Source organism: Ixodes scapularis, unplaced genomic scaffold, assembly GCF_016920785.2.
Source record: "Ixodes scapularis isolate PalLabHiFi unplaced genomic scaffold, ASM1692078v2 PGA_scaffold2__306_contigs__length_199485367, whole genome shotgun sequence".
NCBI classification, from domain to species: domain Eukaryota; kingdom Metazoa; phylum Arthropoda; class Arachnida; order Ixodida; family Ixodidae; genus Ixodes; species Ixodes scapularis.
The window spans coordinates 151,005,123-151,031,452 of NW_024609857.1; the positions used below are offsets into that span (position 1 = coordinate 151,005,123).

Sequence of the window (26,330 nt, forward strand, 5' to 3'; positions counted from 1 at the left end):
GTCAATTTCGCAGACGTCGCCAATATGTACACGGGCTTTCGTTTAATGCAGAAATCTCCGCCATAAATTCTGAATGGAACGGCAGCTTCTGTCTCGGCGTGCTGATATACACTTTGGTATGTACCTTACCTGTTTCTGAAATTATGGTTCTTCCGCAAGTTAAGTGTTTCTGACTTTTTTTTTCTTCTTGGGAGGTGGTATGGCGTTGCTGTTCTTCGAGCAATTCTATTTGCTTGGCTTTCTCCGCGAAAGAGTGCCCACGCTTGTACAACGGTGTATTTATGTCGAGGTCTTTTCAGTGATGTGTTCGAATTCAAGCATCTACTATGTTTGATGAGAATGGTTGATGGGAGATGTAGAAGAAAACTTCCTGTTTAACAGGGTTGTATATTTTTGAACGTAAAGACTATAGTGAATTTTATGTGAAATGTGCGCTATGAACTAAGATCCCCATAGTATAGTACTGAGCTAGCTAATGTAATCCTTAATGTAGACTCCATCTGTAATCTAGAGGCATCATCGTGCCGTACGCTAGAATAGAAATTGAGCAATACTCGAGAATTTCTTAGCTTACAAAGTAATTCTTAATATAAAGATAGTTCATTAATGTCATATACCTTATAAGCCAGTGCTTTCCAAACTCTATCCTGCGACCTATCCAAAAAATAAGTACCGTGTCGCGACCCCCCTTTCGGTTTTCGCTATGCTAAAAGATTTTCAATTCAGCCTATGAATAGTAACGCACAAAGCACGCTGAAATTTTATTGGACAGTTAAAATACTTAAAAGGCGCAAACCTGGCTATAAACCATCGAAAAAAAAAAAAAAACGCGTGCAGATAGGAATGACTCTTCCTAATGACTAAAGTGAGCTGGTTTGTCAGAGCACGGTTTCTCAAAAGGAGGGCGAAGTTTGGAATCCGCAGCTGTTGATGTTGAGCTACGACCCTTCACATTATTTTCGTCGACGTCACCGCTGAAAAGCCAAGTTCGAATTGTTTCAAATTTCCTAGCCGCTTTGAGACCCCCCTCCCCCCCCCCCCCCCGATACACACACACACACACAAACACACATACACACACGCACACACGCACACACACACACATCTGTCGCTATCCTCCTCGGTGTCGCAACTCACACTTTGGGAAACACTGTTATTAGCACTATTCGGGTATTCGTAAGTGTTATTGTTGTATTCACAGGAATGACCGGAAAACACTGTAAAATGTTCACTTCGTCTGGTTAACCTTAAAATGCGTTTTGTTTGTTTTTTTCGTACAAAATTGCCATCTGAAGTGATTACTTATTTTAAAGCCAGCTAAAATGTTGACTTCTACTTCGAAAACTAGTGTGTGGTTTTATCTTCAGAAATAATAGTTAAGTTTTCGTTTTCTGAGCCCATGAATTGATTCAACGTTCATGAAACTTCGAACATTTCTGTCGTTCGGATATCTGAGAGAATAGGTCAGCGTTATTTTTGTTACGGCTGGCCAGCACATGGAACCTTCTTGCTTTTGTACATACATGTCTGGTGATATAAAAGACAATCGAGAGCTGACTCTTGGTTTTATGTTTTTATTTTCTTGTTTTTTAGGTTAACACCGAAAATATTGCACATTCGAGTGAATAGCGATGCGTAGCCAACATGACAGTTCATGCGGGTCAATGTTAAAGAACAGATGGGCCGCTCTATCAAACTACTTCATCAGACTCGTGATTAGGGTGCCTCAATGCTGCTGGCTGGCGTCCCATCCAAAGTGGAGGCAACTCTTGTCTGCTAGCGGAGCCGCGATCTTGCCTCCCACTTGGCGCTTTAGGGTATCATATGTGGAACAGCACATACGCCGCCGTACTGGAATACCGTTTATATGAGCTCGGAAGAGCTGTGGCACAGCAGGAAGGCAAGTAGCCCCTACCGCGAAGGTCTGTAGTGCTGCGCTCATCTTCAACCACGAGTTTTGTGCTACATTGTCAAGGCTAGTGTACACCTTCCACAATGTTTGACCCGGGCTTGCGTCTTATTCGCTGACGTCACCATAACTGTAGCTCACAAAAGGCAGGCGACAGCGCATGAGGCAGCTTGTGCCGTCTCGTGCTCCGCTCGTGCCAACCCGCAGCAGGGTTGTCGTGCAGAAGGAATACAGTTCCTGCGATGCGCGCCGGCAGCGGTGGCGTAAACGTAACAGGCTGGTGTTATCGGTCCAACGTTGGATCGGTCTATTCACACGCTCGCGCATGTAAATTTGGCAGCGTTGCAGTGCTGCAGAGAAACCTACGCCCCTTGAAAGTGTAGCACGGACGGACGGACGAACGGACGGACGGATGGACAGGTAGGTGGGTAGATGGATGGACGGAGAGGTAAGTGGGTAGGTAGGTGGTTAGGTAGGTGGGTAGGTGAGTAGATGGATAGGTAGATAAGTATGTGGGTAGGTGGATAGGTAGGTGGGTGTGTGGGTAGATGGGTAGGTGGGTAGGTGAGTAGATGGATAGGTAGATAGGTGGGTAGGTTGGTAGATGGGTAGGTGGATAGGTAGGTGGGTAGATAGATAAGTAGGTGGGTAGATTGGTAGGTAGGTGGGTAGATGGGTAGGTAGGTGGGTAGATGGGTAGGTAGGAGGGTAGATGGGTAGGCAGGTGGGTAGATGGGTAGGTAAGTGGGTAGATGGGTAGGTGGGCGGGAAGATAGGTAGGTGGGTAGGTAGGTAGGTGGGCAGATAGATAGGGGGTAGATACATAGACAGGTCGGTAGATAGATAGGTGGGTAGATAAATAGGCGAATAGATAGATAGATAGATAGATAGATAGATAGATATATAGATAGATAGATAGATAAATTGATAGATAGATAGATAGATAGATAGATAGATTGATTGATTGATTGATTGATTGACTGATTGATTGAATGCCTGCAAACAGCCTCGTGGCCTGGGCAGCAGTACTCTGTCAAAAGGCATAAATATATATGCTAAAGTCAAACAAAAATACCTTCGCCAACAAAAAGGCATCATATGTTTGTTGCAGGCATGTCATAGGGCAGGTGGACTGCGCACCAGGATAAAAAGTGTCTCGGCACTTGAATATCCGCATCGGTAGTACACGAAACTTTAATGCCATCAACAGCTGCGTGCAATCAATAGAACCACGCACTATTTGGTACAGAGAACGATATGTGTCTTATAATTAATTATTCTGTCATGTAGTGGCACCCTGCCGAGGTCAACAAGGAGACAATTATAGCTGTAAAAAGGATGGCGGCTAATGTGCCTATCGTAAAAAAGTGGTATAAACTTGTGCTGGACACTTTCAATTAGGTTGCTCTGCGACATCGCGATGAAGTTACATACCAGATACGCGAACTTAAGATGCGATCTTACAAGTGCAGGATAAAGGTCTGACATACACTCAAAGTGACAAAAATTTTCTGACCAACAATCCGAGAAACATGCACGCAAAAATTCAAGTCGGAATCTACCAAAACACCAACATCACGGACATTTCCTTCCCGCGGCATCTGTCCATCAAACAGTGTTTAGTGTGAAGCTATGCTCACTCTCTTCTCAGTAAGGGCCATTAGTACCGTCTTTTTTAGGTTATATTGCAGTCTGTTTATCAATTCTCAATTGAACGGGCGTCATTTTGCATTTGAATACAGTCATTCACAGTTTCAACCTTACGAAACGATTTTAGTTCATCAGCGAATCATCGACGAATCATCGGTGAGTTTTCAATACAAGACGGCAAATCATTAAGAAACGGCAAAAATTACAAGAGGATGCTTAAGCTTCGCCTTTAAGAGAGGAGCGGGATAGCTAAATAGAAATCTCCGATCGTTCCCAAGCCGTGCAAGCGTGTGTGGGTCCTACGCAATAAAGACAAAAAAAAAAAAAAGTGTCTGGGTGGCCTACTCGGTGGCGTGTCTGGTTTGTAACTGAAGGGTCCTGGGACAACACCTCTCAGACAGCTTTAAAGCCTGCGCGTTACGTCATATGACGCCACGTCCGGGGGTCCCACACGGGCGCTGGTTGAATGAGTGCCACGTCAGCGTTCGCTTGGGTCTATGATAGGAAACGAGCCCCACGCGAACGCTGACGCGGTACTCGTATCCAATCAGCACCCGTGCGGGGGCCTCAGACGTGACGTCATGCCACGTAACGCGCAGGCTTCGCTGTCTAGGAGGTGTTGCCTGGGATCGAATCCCACCTTTGCCTAAATTCTCGATTTTTTTCCTTTAAGGCAAATAAATTACTTTATGAGTGAAATCATTTCAAACATGCGGTGATCATTCGCGTTACACATCATGTTTCCGTCACTTTCATTGCACGCGTGACGTCACGTTTCATGGGAGTGTTCTGGGTCGTTTGAATTTCCCGCGCGAGGTCATGGAGCTGTGACGTCGTGACCTTAGCGACCAATCAAGATTTTCTCATCCCACGCCACCGACGCCGGTTTTTCTGCGACACGACCTGCTTAAAGCTATCCCTTTAAAACAAGAGCGGTCCCCGGTTAAAACCTTGTGACACGCCAGATGAAGATGCAAATGGCTCGAATCTGACTGTGTGTCAGATAATGTAACGTGATTTATCTGATTTCCCAAATAACTCTCAAACCATGCACAATGCAACGGGCATGATGCTTTTTTTTTTTTTTTTTTTAGTTTAGGCAAAAGTATTTGGGTCGGCTCCCAGTTCTCGCGCTTGATCTGCGTCAGCTATGGCCGCCGCCGTTCCGCCTTTGTCGGGACGCCCAATGGTCTCAAATGATTTATTGAGGGATTCGAGCAGTTGGAAACGCCACAACCCGGCATTTTTCGCGTAATCGAGTTGATACACCGACCTCATGCATGTGAGGTCGACCAATTGCCGGAGGCAAAATGCTGGACGCGGCTAGAAAAAAGGGGGGCGCAGTCGACTCTCCCAAAGGATGCCGTCAGTCTAGGAAGCCGGCAAGCAACATTGAGGCACGTGTAGTTACGATTTGATCTCGGCGCGTCGAGCAGGAAAGTTTACTCGCGAGGGCATTTCTCTGGAATGTGGCTTTCTTTCAAGGTCATCGGTCTTCTGCGCATCATCTCCAGTGGCGCACGTAATTGACACGTTAAGAAACGCGGGGCAGTTCATAGCATCTCATTATCGCTGTGGAGCTCATGAGACTGCAGTATTAGCCCATAAGGACGTTCGAGAACCAATCACGAAGCAAGAGCCTCGAACATACAACGAGCAACGCCCCGGGGTTTCTGAAGCTGTGGCGGCCATGCATGAAGTCATCTCGAAGGTACTACCGACCCGCTTTTCTTAAGCCCTCGCCAATTCTCCTTTCCCAAAGTTTTTGTGCGCGGATAATCGCTGACAGCTTCACTCGCTCATCAAAGTCCTCTCCTCGTCGTTCGCAATCCCTATCAGATTACAGAATAACCCAAATAAGAACAAATAAAAACCAAGGAAGCCGACTGTGGCAACAAAAACATTAGCCAGGTTCCTGCCGTTATTACGTCGTGAATAACTATATGCATAACCATCAACGGAAACTCGAGGGCGCCTCACCACCTCGCACTACTCTTAACGGCGACCACGGTCCGTCCTGCAAAAGTGAGCCTAGCCAACTTCGATTGCACACTGACAATCGTTGCGTGAATTAATTTCATTTGTAAAAATCATCCGATGTCTTTGTATCCTGTTGTTATAGTGTCACTGACAACTTAAGAAATGCTGGGTGTGGCTTGTTACTGTCGCCCTTCTTGCATTGTCATTCACTGTACGCCTGTGTTTCTTAGCTTGTCGGTAACTAACTATACAGGCAGAGTAGAACTGATCTTTCCAGTCTTCCAGTTTTATTCTAGTTCTTGTTTGTTTCCTTTCCCCTTTTCTCGAGAATAAAAAAAAAATCTGTGGAAGAAAACCGGATCTGTGTTTCCTTGCACTAGCTTCAACAGCCCACATTTCAGGTCGACAAGTTTATTCTACCAAAAAATTGAAAGGCAGAAAAAAAAAAAGTACTAAATCACAAAACTGAGTTGGATCCTTTTTTTTTCCTTCGAACAATCTTGGTCCGCTTCCCTATTCTCGGTCTTTTTCCCTATATTCCCGGCTCTCTGTGTCACTATGTCCCAGGGCGCTTCGCCGCATTCCCCTCGCGAATCGTTTCGGCGCCAGCGGTGCGATAGCCGTAGTACGCGCAGCAGTGCAGGGTTGCCTGCCCGCCCGGCGTTCGATGATTCCGCGCCTGCGCACCGGGGTCCGAACCCATCCGGCGCTGCTCCCGCTTCGCGCTCGTCGAGCCCCAACACTGGCACTGCTCCAGCCGCAGCCCGCCCCGCCCCACACGATCGGGAAACCCGGGCCGATCCCTCGCGCTGCCGCTGCAGTGTTCAGCATCCCCAGGAGCATCCCCAAACCCTCATCCTCCTCCTCCCCCACTCCAACTGCAACGGTTCATGCAGCAGCGGCCCAAGACCGAGCGCCAAGTCAAGCGGCGTTCCCACAAGGTAAGCCCTCGTCGCGTCCGGACGATCCGTCGCAGGCAAAACGCCAAAAATGATTCCCTCGGAACGCGCGTCGTCTGCAAAGGCGGCTTCTGCGCTGCAGCGCGGTACGGGGTTTTGCAAGGAAGGAAGTTGTGCTCCGTTAGGCTTAGGCACGCTGAGGTTTGGACCCCGGAAGAGCCTGCGTGCAGCCCCTGTAACGAAGGATGTTTGTGCAGCGAGGATGGAAGGATGAATGAATGACCTGACTGATTCTTTGATGCGGTATTCTATTAGCCGGGAGGTTTCGGGAGCTGCGAGGTGGCGCGAAACATGGTATTGATCGGGAGGGAGAGCGCGTGGTCGCTCGTTCTGTTATAAGAACGGGTATGTGCGTAGAGAAAACGAGAAAGAGAGAGAAAAGGAGAAAAAGAGGGAGGAAAAAAAAACGCTGCTGCAAGTGATTTTTCTATTGTGAAGGAATTTGATCATCTTTGAGCGTACATATCAAATGTCAATAAAGGGGGCGGCGAGAACTCAGATTCTGATGTTACTACGCAGCTGAATAACGCGTTAAAAGAAGCACTGTGTGTTATTAGGTCGTTCTACTTTACGAACACGCTAGCGAACTTCGTTCCAGAAAACCCGTAGGAGCTCTGGAAAAAGAAGCCAGTGCAGGTTTTTAGGGCATTCTATTTACCAAACACACCCGCAAACTTTTTACGAAAAACCCGCAAAAAATGTGGCATATCGTTTTTTCGAGGGGGGGGGGGGGGGGAAATAAAGAATGAAAAAGTACACATTCAGGAAGCTGTTACCTGCTACTTTCAATTGTTTTAGCAATGAATTTAGGTGAATTATGAGAAGCGATAATTTTGTTTCAAAACCTCGTATCAAGGAAGGATATGTATGTTTTTAAACAGTAATAGAACAACAAAACACACACACACGCACACATCAGGGGCATATTAACATACCGAGTGCCTTTCCAAAGAACTGACTTTCTTTTTTTCTTTCTTTATTTGTTTTGCGGGTTTGCCGCGTAGGGGGCAGAGATAAAGGCACGGTAGCTGTATTTTTCAACGAGATCTCCACCTATTGACTGGGCTTAGAACATCGGACACAACATGCATGATCCTCCGCTAAACGCCAACTCCGTAACAAATGTGTTTACCGAGTGAAATACCGGACCCACTTGGCTGGAGCCACGCAGGCCCAGCGGAAGGGCGGGACGACGTAGAAAGGATACGGGGAGTCAGTTGCGATGCGTTATACTCCGCTTCACTCCAGGTTCGAGCACAGCCTATAGCTTCACTCCGACGAAGCCAAACAAGTAGAAAAAAGATGGTCGTCACGGCACTCGCGTCCCACCGGATTACCCGGAGCGTAAGTTCGCCTGCTTTTTTCGCAGGGGTTGTGGTGATGTTGGAACGCGGAGCTCCGATTGGCTTTGATTGGATGGATAGTGGGTAAACCTCGAGGGAAAGCTACCCACTATCCTTCCAATCGGAGCCAATCAGAGCTCATTGTCCTTCTGACGTCACCAAAACGCCCGCACACACACAAAAAAAAAAGAAACGCAGACGAATTTGGGTTTTTTACTCTCATCATAATAAAATTATATCTTGAGCTCTTCACTCCCACCATTATAGAAATTGTGATTGCTGCCTTGTCGCTACTAAGCTCTAGGTTCAATTTGTGTGCTTCTGTGCCTTACGCGTGCTCGTCATTTCCTGCAGATTCACGCGGTAACCAGCCATTTCTACTAAATTATCCGAGCGCGTCAGAACTGGTAAATACCTGTCCCATCCTTCGATCGAGGTTTAGCCCAATACTCTCTGAGCCTTCTAGGTAGAAATTAAACGGTAAAGAGGACAAGGAGCATGCCCGTCTAAAACACCGTTTTGTCTCTATTGGTTTTGTCATGTTTCAACTGCACGTTACGAGGACGTTCCCGTTCGTATAAACGCCTCTTAAGAAATGTATTGTTTCATTTTCCACCTTTGGAATCCTCAATATGTCCCTCAAATTCCCTTTGATTCCGGGTGAACAATGAAATTTTGAATGATTCAAGTCGTGATTAACGTAGATCATAATTTAAATGGTTATTTATGGTAAAACGGACTTTATTTAAATCACGCGAGCTTTACTGTCGTGATTTAAATAAATCCCTTCCTGCCAAAATAATCCTCGAGATATTTTCTGCTTTTCATGCTTTTCAGTCGCATTTATTTTGTGAGCTTCGTTTCTATTCTCCCCTCTGTTTGTCAGTTACGTACATCCTACGCAAGCAACTCAGAACGCTAAAGAAAACAACAAGAAAAGAGTGTGCTCGCACACGTACTCAGACCGAGAGAGAGAGAGAGAGAGAAAGAGGAAGACATGAAGATAGAGAAAGAAGGAATAAGAGAGGCAGACACCAAACAGACAGGCCGAGTAATATATCTAAGTTGAATATTGCATCGCCCAGTATATCCGCTTTGTTTACGCAAGCTTGCCGCTTCTTTTATGAAGCCATACCACCGCCTTGCTCCCTCTAAAGTCCGAAGAAAAAGCCATAGCAGTTAGTTGACTCGCCAACTGTGATCGAGTTCAAAGTCCACAATTTTACGTCATTGATTACTTTTCCTTTTTTTTTTTTTTTTTGCTTTTACTTACGGTGCTGCTCCCTAAATTCCGTTAATGTGCACAGGGCTGACAATACACTTGAAAGTTTTAATGAGAAATGACAAAGAAAATGAACGGAAGTTGTTTTCGCAAGGTTTCTATGTATTTGTAAGACCGAGAGTGAAACACAAACTATATGCTGTTTTGATTACACTAAATAAAATTTTCTACCGAACGAACAAAAACAAAAAGAAGTAGCAGATATAGATTGATTAGGGCTTGGTGGTTCACATGGAGATTAGAGAGGTCTTAATTAAATACGATATAGTTAAAATTTCGGTGAATTTCTCTTCCGCACTGTGACTGAGTGGATTGAAGTATCATGCTGGGCATGTTTAAAATAGCAAAGCAAAAGTACTTTTTTAGACAACTAGATACTACAAATATGGCTTAAATAAACTATATTTTACTTATATCAAATACTTTTTGTTCTGGAAACCAATAATGATTTTATACCAGCCTGCTTAAATTATATTATCATGAGCTATCTTCATATCTAAATCTGGAAGCCAGAGTGACCTATCTGCTTTCTTTTCCTGCGAATTCTGTACGCTGCGTCAATGAAAATAAATTATCTTCTTATCTACTTTTGCTCCTCAATTCATTTTATAGCTCTCACAACACAGATTCATTCTATACCCATCTCTGCAGCCTGGTACCTTTGTATTCTGCATCACCGTTCTGTAAATGACTGATGTCAATGTCATGGGACGATAATTGCCTGTCAGTCTCGTCTCTCTTTGTCCTGGTAATAAATACATTCTATTTAGTCGACAGTTTCGGAAGCATTTCCGTTGAAAACATTTGTACCTGAATTTTTTTTTTATGAACAACATTATTAGAGTACTATCTGAAACTTTGTGTGGCGATTCTTCTCTTTCCCGTTCTTTTTGTCCAAAAGCAGCAATTTTCCTAAGTGGAGTATCCTCCTCGGCTTTAGAACTACCTAGCTTTTACGTAAAACTTGAATGCTATAATTGTTGTTCAGTGTTTAATATCCTCATCGCTTTTGAGCCGGTAATCCTGATGTGTGATGCTAAAGCACTGTTACGACTTTCTGTTAACTCAGAAAGTTTAGGAGTTTTCACAATTTTTTTGACTGTCTTTGTAACCTCATTTACTTTAAGCACCTATTCTGTGCTTTTTAATTTTCTCATTGAACAACCAGGACGAGTATCTTCTATGGTTGATAAATTTTGCATATTTCCTATTTATCTAGGAGAACAGGTCTACGTGATTTTTACCGCTTAGAATAGCTGTGTTCTCTGGAAGACACCTGACATTTCTCTGCTGCCTCCTCAACTTCGCCATCCCACCAACTTTTTTTGTTTGCGTCGTCGCTTCTTCCTTCTTTAAAATGGTGCTTTGGCCAGCTTTAGCTCATACATCTGGATTAGAATTCGGTGGGCTCATCCTGTTTGCATGCCTCATTAAATCACTCCCTGCGCAGACGTTGCCCGTGTGCATGCGTGACTTGTCGCAGGGCGAGAAGGGTAGTCGAACCAAGGTGGAAAGGGCACAGGGGATCCCGTATCAACTTTTGATTGCACTGAGTAGTCAATCTTGTAGTACATTGCAAAACCCTAGAAGTAAAAAAAGGATAGAAGAAATCAAGCTGCTATGTACTTTTATAATAGGGCGGTTTTATTTGGATTCATGCAGTGGAGTCAATTAGTCTTTTTTCTTATACATTTTATATGCTACGAGTCATGACGTATATCGCAAGAAAAACATTACTTCTCCTTTGAAAGTTTAGAAATCTATAGTTAAAAAAAAAGAATCCGATGGAGCGGGGAAGAACGGCTGTGTTTTAACCATTGTCAGCTACTTATTTTATTCGCTCGTTATCCCAAACTATACGCGATGGATCCTCGATAACTTTTAGGGGTATCTGTGCATTATCTAGTCAAACGAGGTTCAAAAATAGCATTTATAGTTTAGAATTTTGCAACAATGCCCAGACATGCTTCTGCGGACAATTATGCCCAAAACTTCTACTTTTGTTTTCTGGTGGAATATTTAGAGCAATATATTCCAATTATTACCACGTGTAACACGTCTGGCATCGCCCACCAAATAATATAAAGTTGATGCTTTTATTCATTTTTGGTTTATACTGAGAAGGAAATTATGAAACGTGAGAAGTTTTCAGAGCCCGTACAAGTTCAGCGTACGCTTCTTCTGTTATTTTTTCTCGTCACACATTTCTTTGGTGTTTTTATTTTAGCGCGCACTGAATTTCGGTTTCAAGGGCCGAACCTCTAAATATGTAGTAAAACAGCAATTGACCTTTTTCAGAGAACGCTGGGCGCATGCGCCGACTCTGAGAGAGAGGAGGAAAGGGAAAGGCGCCATTTTTGGTGGCTCTCTCGTCCGCTCGGTCGCTCAGACAGTGCTGGTTAGGCTTGACTCCTTGGCTATTCTCGCGGCTTGGCTTCATAGTCGTCGCGCCTCACCACCGCGCAGCTGTAGTTTCTCCAAATAACAGCAAAAATGGTTCAAATGCAAGGCTTTATAGAGTTTCAGCAGCCTTTTGCGGGTGGTTCAGGAAAGCACTCGATGTCAAACACCCCGCCCTTTTTGCTCTGCTTTCAAAAGTCTATGACGCGAATCCCCCGTGTCAGGTGGCCGGGTCATCAATGTGACGGCGGGACATTCTGCTTTTAACTAAAAGACAGTAAATGTGAACATGATGGTAAACCGGAAACTGTGGTAGGAGAACGAAAACGCAAAATGAGACTAAAAAAGAACAGGGAACGTCTCTTGAAACGTTGCCTGTTTTTCCTTTGCGTTTTCCATTTCCTACCCCAGTCTCAGGTTTAATAATTGAAAAAGAGCGAGTTGGTGAATAGATACGAATACATGGAAGGATAAAACTTGAAGGAAACGGGACTTCTTGAAAGAAGTCCTCTTTCCGTCCCTGTCCTCAATGTTTCATCCTTTCATGTATTCGTATATCAAGTTTACCATCATGTTCAACTTACACCAGCTCGCCTACACTCCGGCTATTTTTCCGTTAATAGTAAATCTGCACGCGAGGTTGTGTGACGTAAGCATGCCGTACAAGGTACTCAAGTAAAGCATAACAGGATAAAGCTTTTCGTCCTTGAGGCGTGCGCTATACACATTCGCGTCTTGCCACGTTAAAAGAGCAAAAGAAACATGAAAAAAATATCAGTCACTGGCAAAACATTTAAAGCGTGCGAAACAAATTTAAGTCTTACAGAAAAAGAACCCTGGTGGAATGCCTTGGCAACCAACTGTGAACTCCCCTGTTCGCTGAGCTCACTTCGTCGAACGTTCGCAACGTACCGAATTTAAATAGAGATTGTTTCTAACATACCGTTCCTTATTTTTGACGGTGCAGGCAAGCCCTCGCGATATAAAGATCACCCGGATTTCACACCTTCCAAGTTTGTTTACACAATCCCGTGCGTTCGCGCGGTACACAGGAAGGCGAAGTGACGGATGCAATAAGCTTTAATAACAACCGATCAAGGAGAAAAATCAGCTGTTTGTAGTGGCCGAGTTTTATGAACGGAACTCACAAGCTCCGCACAAGGTGGATGGTTGGGTCGGTATCGAAACTGTTCACCATTACCTTCCTTACATAACACTCTGCGACTCTGCCTTGAAAGCAGGCCCCCTTTTTAGTTGCTTGTAAGACGCGACACCTAAGTGACGATTAAGTGACTCCGAGTCGATGATAGGAAGGATGCAGCGTCGGCGGTCTGTCCATCCTTGAAGGTATAGAAACGAACGAGGTCCTCTGTATCGTAGACAGCGGCTTTTATTAATTTTCCAGGGTCGTCCCCAGCCATTTCGAAGAAAATATGAACGCGAAACGACGACGGAAAGACACGTTTAGAATGGTAAAAGACGGAACAACGCCACCAGAGAACACACGTAAACAAACACATAGACCGGGAGATACGCCACCCCTGCCGCGGACGGCGGAGAGACTGTCCCGGAGCCACCAAAAGTGTTTCGAGCGATTCCCGCGAGGGCGCGCCACGATCGTGGCCAAACTATGAAAAAGGTTAATTACGGACGCTGTTTTTTTTTTTAAACATCTCTTCTGCGCCAAGTATCGATAGAACGTACGCAATCTATACCTGTTTAGAGGAATCTATGTCGAGTCTTGTCAAGTGTAATACTAAAAAAAAATGTGACTCGCTGACCATAATATTTTTAAATAGTCAAAGATGCATTTTCGAATGATTATGATCGAAAACTTTGAATTTTTGTCAAGTATATTTTGAGGAGTATGACGATTGAAATCCTACTACATAAAGCGTGTGTCACTGCGTTTCACACGACACAAAGTATAATCTTCTTGTAATCTTTACATTCAGTAATAAACCACAAGAGAGTGAAAGTTTTCATCTTTTGTTTACGTTTAAAATATAAAAAATAAAGAAAATCCTGCGTATGTACCCCACCGCCTGAAATCAAATGACTCAATTGTTATCTCAACTCAAAACTGAAACATAATTACCAAGTGATGAAATGTGACAACGTGTATTAACATTGTTTGAGTATGACCCCATTTGTACAAATTGGCACTAATAGGTATGGCCCCATTGACGAACGACGAATCTGGTTGAATGATCCGACCAAAACAAAATATTTAAGATGTAACTTATCAAACATTAGGTCGCTAGTTGAGATACCACCTTTATAATCGTCGGACGGGTGCGGTTTGCTATCCACTACGTTTCCCTGGACGATCCTGGTGAGCACATCTAGGACTTTGAGTTATATTGATGCAATAAAATAGGTTGCGTTGCGCCTTTAAAAAGCAAGAAGTTTTTACTTTAAAAAAATCTGGAGTTTCGGAACTCCCGCTAAGCGCTGCGTTAGCCAAACGCTGCAATCTACGGGGGTCTCTCGGCCAATGACGGGGCTTCTAATATGTGTAAAGCAAAAAACAAAATTCCAGTAGAATCAACTATGTTCCTGTCTAATTAAGCTTTCTTTGTAATGAGATCCGAACACTATTAACGAAATTACAGTCAACGCGCAGACGAGCTGGTGGAAGTTTATCATGTTTACCAAATTCTTCCTCCTTCTGCCTCAGTCTCGGGCAGGGACGGGCAAAATACATGCAAATATGTATCGAAATACAAATACAAAATACTTCGTCAAAAATGTATTTAATTACAAATATAATTACATTTCCAAAAAAAGCATTTAAATACAAGATACAAATACAACCAAATGTATTTGGTCTCGTCCAAATACTTTTACAAATAGATTCCTCAAAATTTGCGTCAGCGACTTCAGGGCTCTTGCAACGGGCTTCTGGGTATCTCATGTTAATTTTGCATCGTACACTCCGGAGTTAGTGTGCGAGGCTCTAGTAACGTAATGTAAATATAATCACAAAAAAAAGTAATCAGCTTGGACGTAATAGGTGAAAAAAGTACAGAGCTTCAAGCAGCTTGTTTTGTCGATTACATTTTGGTATAGACCAACAAAGAACCGAGACGACCAAGACGCGCAGCACTAGCCAGAGAATTTTTTATTGTTGCAACTCGCACCAGTTATGAAAATCTGGACGACCCGCGCATTTGGAATGTTCCAGGCAAAAATATGGATGGAAATCAGGCTGGAAAGCATCACAAGTTGTCACAGGCACTTATTTAGCCAGTCTGCCGGTGAACGTCGATTTCCTCACGGTTCTTGCCCTGGACTAGCACCGTAATCACAAAGTCACTAAGCGCTTGTGCTTGATTGAGAGACACTGCATTCGGTGCAGAACGTAGTTTTGTTCCTGCTCAGGACACGTCTTAGGATGACCAAAATGAGTCGTGACAATAAATTTGAGGGATGTATTTTCGCCCACAAAATTGTATTTAATTACCAATTGTATTTGAAATACCCACGTTTTAGTATTTAAATACACAGGTCAAATACATTACCCAATTTGTAATTAAATACAAATGCAAAACACACAAAGTATTTGAAATACGTATTTGAAATACTGCCCATCCCTGGTCTCGGGTTAAAAATCATGGTAAGCGAATACCATATGCTGTAAAAATATCTTACAATTTTCTTTACTAAACTTAGCGGGGAAGCTGAATTGGTGTTGAGGTCACGTGATGTCCATTTTCTCGCTACATTTAGCGGGGAAACTGAATTTGAGTATACGTAACGTGACATCATGTGGCATCATTTTCCCCGCTAAATTTGGCGGGTAAACTAAATTTGTGTATCGGTCATGCCATATGAAGTCACGTGACCTCAGTTTTTCCCGTTATATTTAGATGAGAAACTGAATTGGTATTGATGTCACGTGACTTCAATTTTACCGCTAAACCTAGAGGAGGAAACTGAATGTGTATATAGGTTACTTGACATTAGGCCATACGACGGCATTTTCCCCGCTAAATATAGCGGATAAAATAAACGGCAAGAACCATACCTCAAAGTGACCTAAGATCCTAGAAAAGCTCATTGCTTAAAAAGAACTGTCTTCACTAAGCTCAGTGCCACAGCGCGAACCGATATTATGTGATCTTAACATATTATCAGCCCCGTCATTCGCCGAGTTATGCGCCCTCTGTAAATTGCAGCGATTGGCTCTCCCGAGCACTTTACGGGAGAGCGGGCGCTTTACATTGCTTAGACTAATTACTTAAAGACTAAACGCGCAGTTGAGCTGACGCGAAAAATACTGAAAATTCGAGGAAACAATTAAAACCAAACGAGTAAAACACGACAGCGTCTCCAAACACAGTTGCATGAAAATACCTCGTCTGCTTTTCAGTAAAACCAAGAGAGAAACAACAAATTATTATGAACATTGAGGCGAGCTCATATCGGTCGTCATTATACGTCCTTCGCTTCGGATAGGCCTGTTTGCATCACTGTCTGCTACGCCCTTGATCTGTCTGAAATTAAAACGTGTACATGCGCAGCAGCGGTGTTGAATTAAACTCGCTTATTTCACTGGGTACCCTCCGCTAATGCATTCTAGGCTCTCGCACCTTGTCACCGCCACCGCACTTGGCGCCACTTACCGACCCCCCCCCCCCCCCCCCTCCCCCGCCCGACCCCCCTCTCTGCATGATCATGTTGAATAGCATGTCGCTGAGAGCTTAAGGAACGCGGGGAATGACTCATTGTGTTCACGGTTCTTGCTTACTGTATAGTGATTTGTGAATCGCGGAGCTACCTTCACGAAATGGTTTGCGTGTACCTGCCGACGTTACCTCCGCGAAAATGTCTGCGCCCCATACTCATCGCGCTGTCGTTAAGGCACGAGCTGATAATAATTCTCTAGACGCTGTCGTGGTTTGGTCTCTGATCGGGATAGTTATTTTCTTTATGTCGGTACAAAAATAGCTTTTGTACGAAACGACATCGAGGGAACTCTTTGTTTAGTTTGATCTCGGATATAAAAAAAATTACCCCGACTTTGTGGGTTCGAATTCGTATGTAACAAAAGCACGTGCTAAAAACAAGATAGTTTATTTGCAGATTTTTATTACAATAAAACATGCCGCATAAATATAGTTTTCGTCACCAAGCGAGAGAATGCGGTTTTTAGCAAGTCGGGCTCTGGTAAATTGAAAAGGGATTTTACTAACCAGTGTGTGAAACTACACACCATTTTTTTACGAATATTAGTTAAATACATGATTGCGGGCAGATAAGCTAATGAAACTCGACATTTCCGCTCCTTTTGTTTTAGGTATTCTGGGAATTATGGCTGTCCGCACAGCAATGATGGATGTTTGGCTGGATCAGAGCGTCACGGACAGTCCAGGTATGACACTTTCATTCCTGCTTTGAACCCTACTATACTAGTCGTTACTTCCTTCAGTTAACACGCCTCTGAACATGACAACTTCGGATGTCTCCGGGCCAAGCGTTCATTTTTTTTTTTATCACTATGGTTTAGTTAACGTGCCCCTGCAGCCTTCTGCGCAACGCGGCCATACCTTTTCGGGACAAAAATAAAATCTGGTGCCACAGTGTGGCCATACCTAAACGATCACGCAGAAGCACGAATGTATCTCAGTCTTGTGCTTCGTTAGATTCACTAAGAGTTTAACAAACGCAGGGCACGGTCAAACCATGATCAGGCTTGTTGCTTCCTAATTGGGTGGGCGAAATTGCTATCGGCAAACGTCACACCTTCATTGGCTCCTTAGCGATGATAGGATGCGTCGCCGCACCCTGCGTTTCTTGAGCTGTCGGGGGCCATAGCTGATTGTGTTATCTAGAATAACATATTGAACTTCGTATAATGTACTCCTTAAGGAACTGTATACGGACGAGCATTGTTTCAAGCTCGACATTTATGATCGACATCACGGAAGTTCTGGAGAATAGTAACCCGGACTCGGCACGTTTAAAATCTATCCTTGCGTGTCATGTTCTCCGAAGGAGCCCAGCTGAGTCTGTTACATAAGGGGAACTTTTGAAGCTACGAATAGTAATAGGAGATGCCACCTTAGAGAGCAAACAAGAATTCACTAGCATAAGAACAACCAGAGTTAAAATCTTTAGTTTCATAAGGCAAAAAAAAATGCGTAGACATTTTGAGTATTAAAAAGAAAAGTTTAAGACCAATTGAACGCCAGAACTGGGAGGGTACACTGCGTGTCTTAACACAAACAATCGATTGCCAGTAGTTTTTTTTCTCAGGAGTAAAGGGCTGACATAAAAAATACTGATATGGTGGAAAGTAGTCTTGGGGCACTAGCCTAAGCAATAAAACTTGAGGCGAAAACAAAACAAACAACACTTCGCCTTTAAAAGTATCGTGATCAGTTTTTTGTTTTTTTAATTAAGAATGTGTTTTATAGGCTGCTCTGGTATTTACGTTTGCACGCATGTCGCTGTTTGCGACTGGTGGAGTTAATTGTAAGCCGTTAGCGGCCTGCGCCTACATGATAGATGCTTATTGTAACTCGACGCAGCTTGTGTGGTCTCATAGAGAGTAGTTATTGCTTGCACTCAATATTACACGTGAAGTGTCAAACGTTTTATGCGTTTTATTATGGTACGTTGTAAGCGACCTATTATTTTTTCGCTCGTCAGCTTTTGCTGAGCACTTGTGCTAAGGACAGTCTTCGACACGTTACTCTAACACCTAATTCTTTACAATCACAATGACTCTTGGTTAAAAAGCATTTAACTAATTACCCGATTACTTGAAAAGAAAAGTAACTGGTTGTTACTTGAAAAAAGTAACCTTTACTTTTCCCATTACTTTGGATTTTCAAAACGACATATTTTTCTGCCGATTTGATTAAAAAAGAGTCTTCGTTCTGTTCGAAATTGGATTAGAATTACTCAACTATGAACTGGTTATCTTCATAATCCACCAATTTTGGTAAGAAATCCTCCCGTCAAGGACTTGGTTCGAGGAGACCTTGTTGGAAAATTTATATAAACTAAGGAAGTCGAATGAAAAATAGTAACAGTTACAAGTAGCTTTAGTACTTCAAAAAGTAATCAGATTACCCTTGTGATTACTTGCTTATAAATGTATTCAAATTATTTCAAAATTACTCCAAAAAGTCATCGATTACAAGTACCTAATTTAACTACTAAAAATTAGTACCGTCAAAGTTTGGCTAAGGCGGAACAATAACACAAATACAACGATGTTCATACAAGCATATCAAGATCCTTGACTTATATGTTACTGTTCCTCTTTGTTTCGCCCATTTTCCTGGGCAACAAAAAGTTTCAATAGTAAATTTTGGAAACAAACAAATATCTATTCTGAAAAAGCAACCTTGAGAAAAAGAGAAACTCTCTCTCTCGACTCAGCAGCGCACCTTGGCAGCGAATCGGTCCTGATTATTTGCCGATCCAACCGCGTGTTTGAGATCGACGCTCTCCTCTTTGACGTAGCCGCCAATCCCTTACAAAAATGATCAATTAGTTTCGATTGAGTTTCAAATGTATTCCTATAGAGTAAATCGAAGCTCAATATAAACTCCACGTTTCATGAGTTTCAAATAAGAAACTCATTATCGATTCTCTTGAATTTCCTGATTAGGAATGCAATTGAGTTTGGTCATAAGAAAGTCAATATTGATTTTATTGAATTTACTCATTAAGAATGCGATTGAGTGTAGTCATTAAGAACGCAATATATATTCTTTTGAATTTACTCCTTAAAAATGCAATTGAGTTCGGTCATAAGAAACTCAATATCGATTTTATTGAAGGTACTCATTAGGAATCTAATTGAGTTTGGTCATAAGAATACAATATATATTATTTTGATCTTACTCATCAACAATGCGATTGAGTTTGCTCATCATGAACTCAATATATATTCTTTAGAATTTACTCATTAAGAATGCCATTGTGTTTGCTCGTTTAGAACTCAGTATCCATTCATTTGAATTGACTCACGAGACATGCAAACGAGTTTGAATTTAGCGACTGCACCGAACGATTATTCCTTGTACCAATGTGTTTTTGTTTTGATTTGTTTTTACTAAGGGATAGCGTCTAATGACGTCGAAACACTGTTTATCATTTATAAGACTTCCGAAGAGGTGGTCACCTGCCAAATGAAGGCCTTTAATATGTAAAGTATAAAAGGCGGTAGAGTAGTCAAGGGGAGTGTGATTAATGTGTTGTGAGAGCTTTATGATGTTTGTGCTCGTTGCCTTAATGTGTTTTGTTTCCTCCATGTTCCATGCTTTAAGGAACTTTTATAAAAACTCCCCACACGTTGCAGGATTTTTTTAAACGCAGTTGCAAACAATTTTATTTAAACACAGCTGCAAAAATTCGATTGAAACTCAATTGCAAACATTATATTGAAACACTATTGCCAAAAATATAATTAAAATGCAATTGCTGAAAATTCAATTAAACGCAGTGGTCAATAAATACCATTTGAAGGTTCAATAGGACTTAAAATTAAAAAAAAGCTATTGAGTTTAGATTGAGACTAAACGCGGTGTATTAAGTGAATGCTCACACTTTTACTTGAAACTCATACATCTTTAAGGGATTTCACGTTGTTTCACGTGTTTGTAGCTATTTCAAAATGATGTCTGTGAGTCATTAAGTGATTAACTTTTCATTAAAGACAGCTAGTTTTTCCTAGTTTCTGTTGAACGTTAGATACCAATGGGATTTAATTTTTTTTAATGTCAAATTACCAAACATTGTGCAGCTGAAATTGTTTCATGAGCCCACGTAAATATTTAGTTCAGATGACTTAAGGAATTGCTAGAGCCCAATTCTTATTTTTCTTATTTATTCGTGGACAAAAACAAAAACAAAACAAAATATATTTGCAACTGATGTCCCATCTTTATTACCGTTCGCATGAACAATTCCCATCTCTATTACCATTTGCATGAACAAATAACTACACAGTTTTCTTTCTTCTAGTTTGCCCAACTAACGTCGTGAATCACTTAGTACGCTTCAACACGTTCAAAATATTTAAAACTTATTCGTTCACTTGTCCTGCTTCCACACAAAAAAAAGGGTCATAATAAACACGTCCCTCGGCATCAGCGAACTTATTTTCGTTTTGCAGGAAGCAGATCCAGCGCAGTACAGTCCGTTGAAGATGTCCTGTCTACGCTCAGTCTTGTGCGAAGACACGATCAGGCACTCGTTGACTCGCACCTCTACTTGTACACAGCCGACTCTGAACGGTACGCTTACGTCTGTGACAAGGGGTCATTACGCTGTATCCATTCCGTCACTAGTGGCTTGGACTTTCACTTGCCCTGTTTTCCGCGTAAGCTGCGAACCAGACAAGGGATGTTATTGTGAACTTCGAGCGTGTGGGGCAGCATACGAAACATTGTGCGGTATGCCGAACAACTGAAAAGTCTTTATTGATTAGGGGGCCTTAGTAAGGAGTGTTAGTAGATCGTTCCGATAACTCCGATAACGATATCTGACTCTCCGCCGTCGCTTTTGTGGATGCTTCATATCGTTATCGGGTGTCGTTCTAGGGGGTATCGCAAATATCTACTCAAGGTTCTTAATGTGTATACGTCTGTGTAAGGGTAGTGACATCAGGCCATTTTGAGACACGATGCTTCTTTATATGTTTTGTTCTGGAGCACGCGATACTTCTCCGTTATTTTTGGATTCCATTATTATAGTATTTTTACCGTTGTCGCGCGTTGTTGGTATCAATCACAACAAAGAGCGCCACTCCAAAAAACCATTGAGTCATCCTATACATGATGTTCCTATCGAAGCATTGCCTTCCACTGTGTTGTGTCAAGACAATGAAAGACATCTCTAACAACTGCTGACGTTTAATGAACGTCAGCATTTATCCGTGGGGGTATTGTTGTTCACGCGGTACCCGCGTTAACAAAGGGAAGAGGACGAGGTTGTTCGAGCTTAGCAGGAAGGGACAATCCAGCAAGTAACAAGTGCTGGTCTTACAAAAGGATTAGGTTAAAAATACCAGAGAAATCGAGCTGAAAAGAGAGTGAAATGAAAAACAGTGGTTTGAATACCAAAAACTCAGTTACAGCTTGTTTGATGTGTAAATATATTGCGAAAAGTTAATGAAATGTCGAGGCCCAGTTGGACGCTTATTCTTCGTACGACAGGTATAGACAACTTGGCAGGGTCTGAAGCGTGCCATCTGGTACTCTGTAGGCCATCTGTTAAAGAGGCTTATTTCTAATATTGTAGGTTGGCTAGATATTAATTAGTTATAACTATTTTCGGTTAATGCGAAAAAATAAAAGGTACAAAGCTTGGTGATTCGGACTGTCAATGTGTAAAATCAACGTCATGATGATGTATCGTATTTCCGTTCTTCACACCAGACTTTCATGCATCATTAACCTTTATTCGACTGGCTTCTTGACGGTAACCATTGAAGACGGAAACCCAAATTCTCCTCTCACCAACCAGGTCAGTTTGCATGAGTTTCGCGTAAAGGAAAAATAACGTTAGTCCCGTCAAAGGGGCGACACTCGGGAAGCATATACAACGTTTCGTATCAAAGAGCACAACATATGTGCCGCACTATGGCGGGCGTGTCGTACACAAAGGGGTGTTTTGGCGCACCAACAGCGGGCCTTTGTGCCATCAGACCTGCATGCATATTCGTCTATCATATTCAGCTTACGGGCACCACACTCCCACTAGCGCGCGCTACGCACCTAGTTTGCAAAAAATATTTCAAACTAATCTTTTTATATATATTTTCGTACCTCTTAGGTCATGGAAGAGCTCAAACTGAAGATAAAAGACAGCATCAAAACTCGGATAGCAAGGTACGACAGTCAACCAAGAATGGTGGGATGCCATATAAAGCAACCCTTATCACCGGTATTTGCCTGTGTGTGTGTGCTTCTGTAGAATTGTTACAAAAAATATTTGCTGCCCACTACTACTTTTAAAACTCTCCATCTTTTTTTTAACGCGCGATAGGTTTTCACTTTTAAAGTGGTATTTTTTTATTGTTACGGTTAAAAATCTTCATATTAGAAATATCCGAAGTAAAACTAACGTCCACGGCCCAGCATAAAATATCTGACTCGGAAAAACTCGTGGCCGTTCATGTTTGAAATGCTCTTGGTAAGTTCAGTATTCAGCAACGTGACACTTGGTATGTTTATTAATCTGGGGTAGGATATTAGTTGAATATTAAGATGGTTGGGCGTTTCTACTTGTAAACTCTACCCTTGTTATGATGCCCAACGACTTGGGTTTTATCTGGTCTCCTTCAAACTTTCTTCACAAATCATGATATAGGGTGACAAAGCTAGGATTCTTCAGGACGCAAACATTTCTTCAGGCATGAGGAATTCTTCACCAACCTAAAAAGCTTCTTATTAAAAAAAAGATCAAACAATTGTATCAAAATTATGTTTAGAAGAAGAAACAAAAAGCTCTCAAGTACCTGAACAAAAGTTCGGTTTGCAAAACTTTGTTCAGAAAGGAGTAAATAAGTTGCTCTTCAGCTCTACCTCTCTGTACACAACTTTTTCTGGCTCACAGTGGCTCTTTGTTATTGCATTTTTAGTCGATTTATTGAAAAATCGTGCTTTAGACGAACGTTTAGTGGCATTTTACCAACGTAAATAAATAAACAAGTAATATATAAGAGTGATTAAAGATTTTTGGAAGAAATGTTTCTTAGTGCGAGAGGGGCTTGCATTCTAGGAGGCGTTGGTCCAAGTGCCATTTCTCACAGTTTGGCAACTGCAATTGATCACGGTTGTTGCAAACTGAAAGCGCCCCCTTTCTCTGTTCAAGATGATGCACTCTCTCTCCTTTACCAGGTCTGAACTCTGCTCACTTCAGTGTGAGGCAAGGCCGTAAGTTTGGAAGCAAAAGTTAGGATTTCGAATATGTATACATTTCCTAGATACTTTCCGAAAGACTGTACGCATACTTTCAAACGTAAAGAAAAACACTTAGAAAGTTCTAATAACAATTCAATATTGAATAATCTCTTAGCCTGAACGTTTTGCATGAAAACATTAAGTTCATCTCAGTTCGGCACGCTGTTTGCACGACCCTGGTTTTGCTTCATCTGAGTAAGACATACATTTTAGTGTGCACTGTCTGTGTGCACATTGGGATGACTTTGCGGCAATCAATTAGTATGAAAGGACTGCTCTTCTGTAGCTTCTCAAGGATTAGAGAGTGCAGTATTATCGGTTGTGCTCTATAAATTTGTGTAGTTTTTTTTTATCTGCGCCCGATTTTGCAGCTGTTATTTTGATAAACTTGTTTTTGTTTTGTTTAATTGTGTTAACTAACAAAATATGACTAAAGTAATGTATATTTGCAGTCGTGTAAACTTAGAACAAAGTGAATGCGCGTTAAGTAAACTAGTTATTTAACAATTTAATTTTCGAGCAATCAATCGAATACATAATATCATTTATGAGCCAGTAATATTTTTGTTCTTAAATAACAGATTTTTATTATATTATTCATTTCTTACATCAATAAATAATTCATTGAGGTATATATTTTCTATTTAAAATGAATCACCTGTTCCCACAACATTTTCTGTAGTAAAGGTTTGTAACTCCGTTTTCCTCGTGAACCCAAAGGATTCTTTGTCCCGGTAAGCCCATAACGGGCGTAAAAACGCGAAATTGAACGGACAACTTCATACATCGTGCCTTACAATGATTACCTAACGATAGGCACTGTATCCTCACACTGAGAAAGACCGACACCTCAAGGCGGAAATCCTTGGGAAGTAAGCCCTGGCATCTTAGATTTAGTTAAAAGTATTTTGTGTCCATATTTTAAACGCTCGAGTTTGTATAACCCTGGTCAACATGAACGCTCCAACACAACGATACGGGGTGCTCGTTTACTGTCAGTACCCCTATACCACTTGCGAAATGACTCAAACCTTAATGCGCGCCGGGCTTCCACCATAGGGCAGCGGAACCCGGCACTCCGCGCTTATCACGCAATTTTACACTCCGCGTGTTGCTCCGCCCAACCGGAAGGTTGCGTGACAAGATCTGTGTTCTGGACAGGCTCCGGTGGCTTGTAGAGTCCCCAAAGGTCCATCCTAAAGTGCTTTTTGTAGAAGCTTGTTTTTGATGGCATATTGTTTGTTGGCCTTTAATCAATAGAAATGACCCGTTCTGGATGGCAAGAAGTCCAGCAAACTCGCAGCAACAGAAGTACACGGGCACTATTTTTTATTCGGAAAAGGGGGGGGGGGGGGTCTCCATTACCTTCATAATATTTTATCAATAAAAATAACTAATTACCTGGAGATTCCCGACGTTACTATTATTGCTAATTATAGTCGCAATGTGTATTATATTTTCGCAAAAAAAAAAGTCAAATCTTTGGGTGTAGGCGACGTAATACAGAAATTATTGTATGAAAACGCCGTCCGACGGCTCCCTCTGGTGTCTTCTCCAAGATGCAGAAAGAGGGGCGTGCCATGATCTTTGATTAGGTTTTGACCATATTTAGGCTACCTCCGAATCTTCAGGCTGTAAGGAAACGGAGCACGCCTCGTCCTCAACGAGGCGTGCTCCGTTTTGCTGAGCGTCCAGCGGGTGGCACCGATAGTAGCTTGCTCTAGACCTTATCACCCAGTTCGGCTAGGATATCACATCAAGCCCCAGAAATGTTTAGTGAATATGTTAGCATATAGTTGCTGTTCGTTGTAATACATAATAAAATATGTACCGTCTTGTCAAAACTACCGCCGTAAAGATCATACATTCAAGGACCAAAATGAAAGGGAATCTGTAGTTTTCCTTGCTCAGCCTGCAGTAGTGACGCTCTGGAAAAACATTGTTTCAAATTATTTTTTCCTTTTTAGAAATGATGTGTTTGCCCAAATTACAATATGTTTCGCATGACTTTTCAAGTTTATTTTCACATTAAATAAGATATCATTGCTTTAATGCTTATGTTTTGCCATTTTACTGCTACGTTTCGCTGTGTCGACTTACCGACAGAGCTACAAAACTGAAATGGCTATTACTAATTTATCTCGGCGGTTTTTCAGCCACCGGCGCTAGTACACCGATTTCAAACACCAAGAATATTCTGGCATTTCGTTTCTAGTGCTTTTTGAATATACTTTCATACATAAGTTTGTACGTCTGTCTTGGAATTGCAATTAATCACGCAAGCGGCACAAAAAAAAACGCACACACAGGGACATGAAAGTAAACGAACAAGGGCGCTTTGTCTACTTCCTTGTTCCTGTGTACTTCTTTGGCGCTTACATACTACATACGGGTTCAAGCGCCCTTGTTTGTCCACTTTCTTGTCCTTGTGTTTTAGAGCGCAGCTCTTAGGGGCCCGTTTCCGGCTTGAGCGGCGTCGGCGTCGCCGTCGCCGTTGGCGTCGCCGTCGCCGTCGGCGTAACCGCGAGGTCACGTGACCCCCCGAGGTCACGTGACCCCCCCTTCCGAGGTCACGTGACCCACCCAGGTCACGTGACACCCCTAGGTCACGCGACCCCCGAGGTCACGTGACCCCCTTAGGTCACGTGACCCCCAGAAGTCACGCGACCCCCTGAAGTCACGTGACCCCCTTAGGTCACGTGACCCCCTTAGGACACGTGACCCCCTTAGGTCACGTGACCCCCGGAGGTCACGTGACCCCCTGAAGTCACGTGACCCCCTTGAGGTCACGTGACCTCAAGGAGTCACCTATCCCTCAGTACGCTTCCATCTTCCTCCTCAAGAGCTGCGCTCTAACCGGCGTTACAGGGAATTGTAAAC

The 26,330-nt window shown here is 42.5% G+C and overlaps 1 protein-coding gene across 1 annotated transcript in view; it reads left to right on the forward strand.

Annotated features, from left to right (window-relative positions):
- The first annotated feature begins 16,839 nt into the window (after nt 1-16,839).
- The window catches only part of LOC8030447 (spermine synthase), a 32,709-nt gene continuing 23,218 nt past the window's right edge, over nt 16,840-26,330 (forward strand). Inside the window, exons 1-5 of the mRNA XM_040500888.2 lie at nt 16,840-16,900; nt 20,660-20,780; nt 21,924-22,011; nt 22,321-22,376; nt 23,388-23,423. Coding sequence (XP_040356822.1) covers nt 16,840-16,900; nt 20,660-20,780; nt 21,924-22,011; nt 22,321-22,376; nt 23,388-23,423 — 362 coding nt within the window. The remainder of the gene's footprint in view (nt 16,901-20,659; nt 20,781-21,923; nt 22,012-22,320; nt 22,377-23,387; nt 23,424-26,330) is intronic.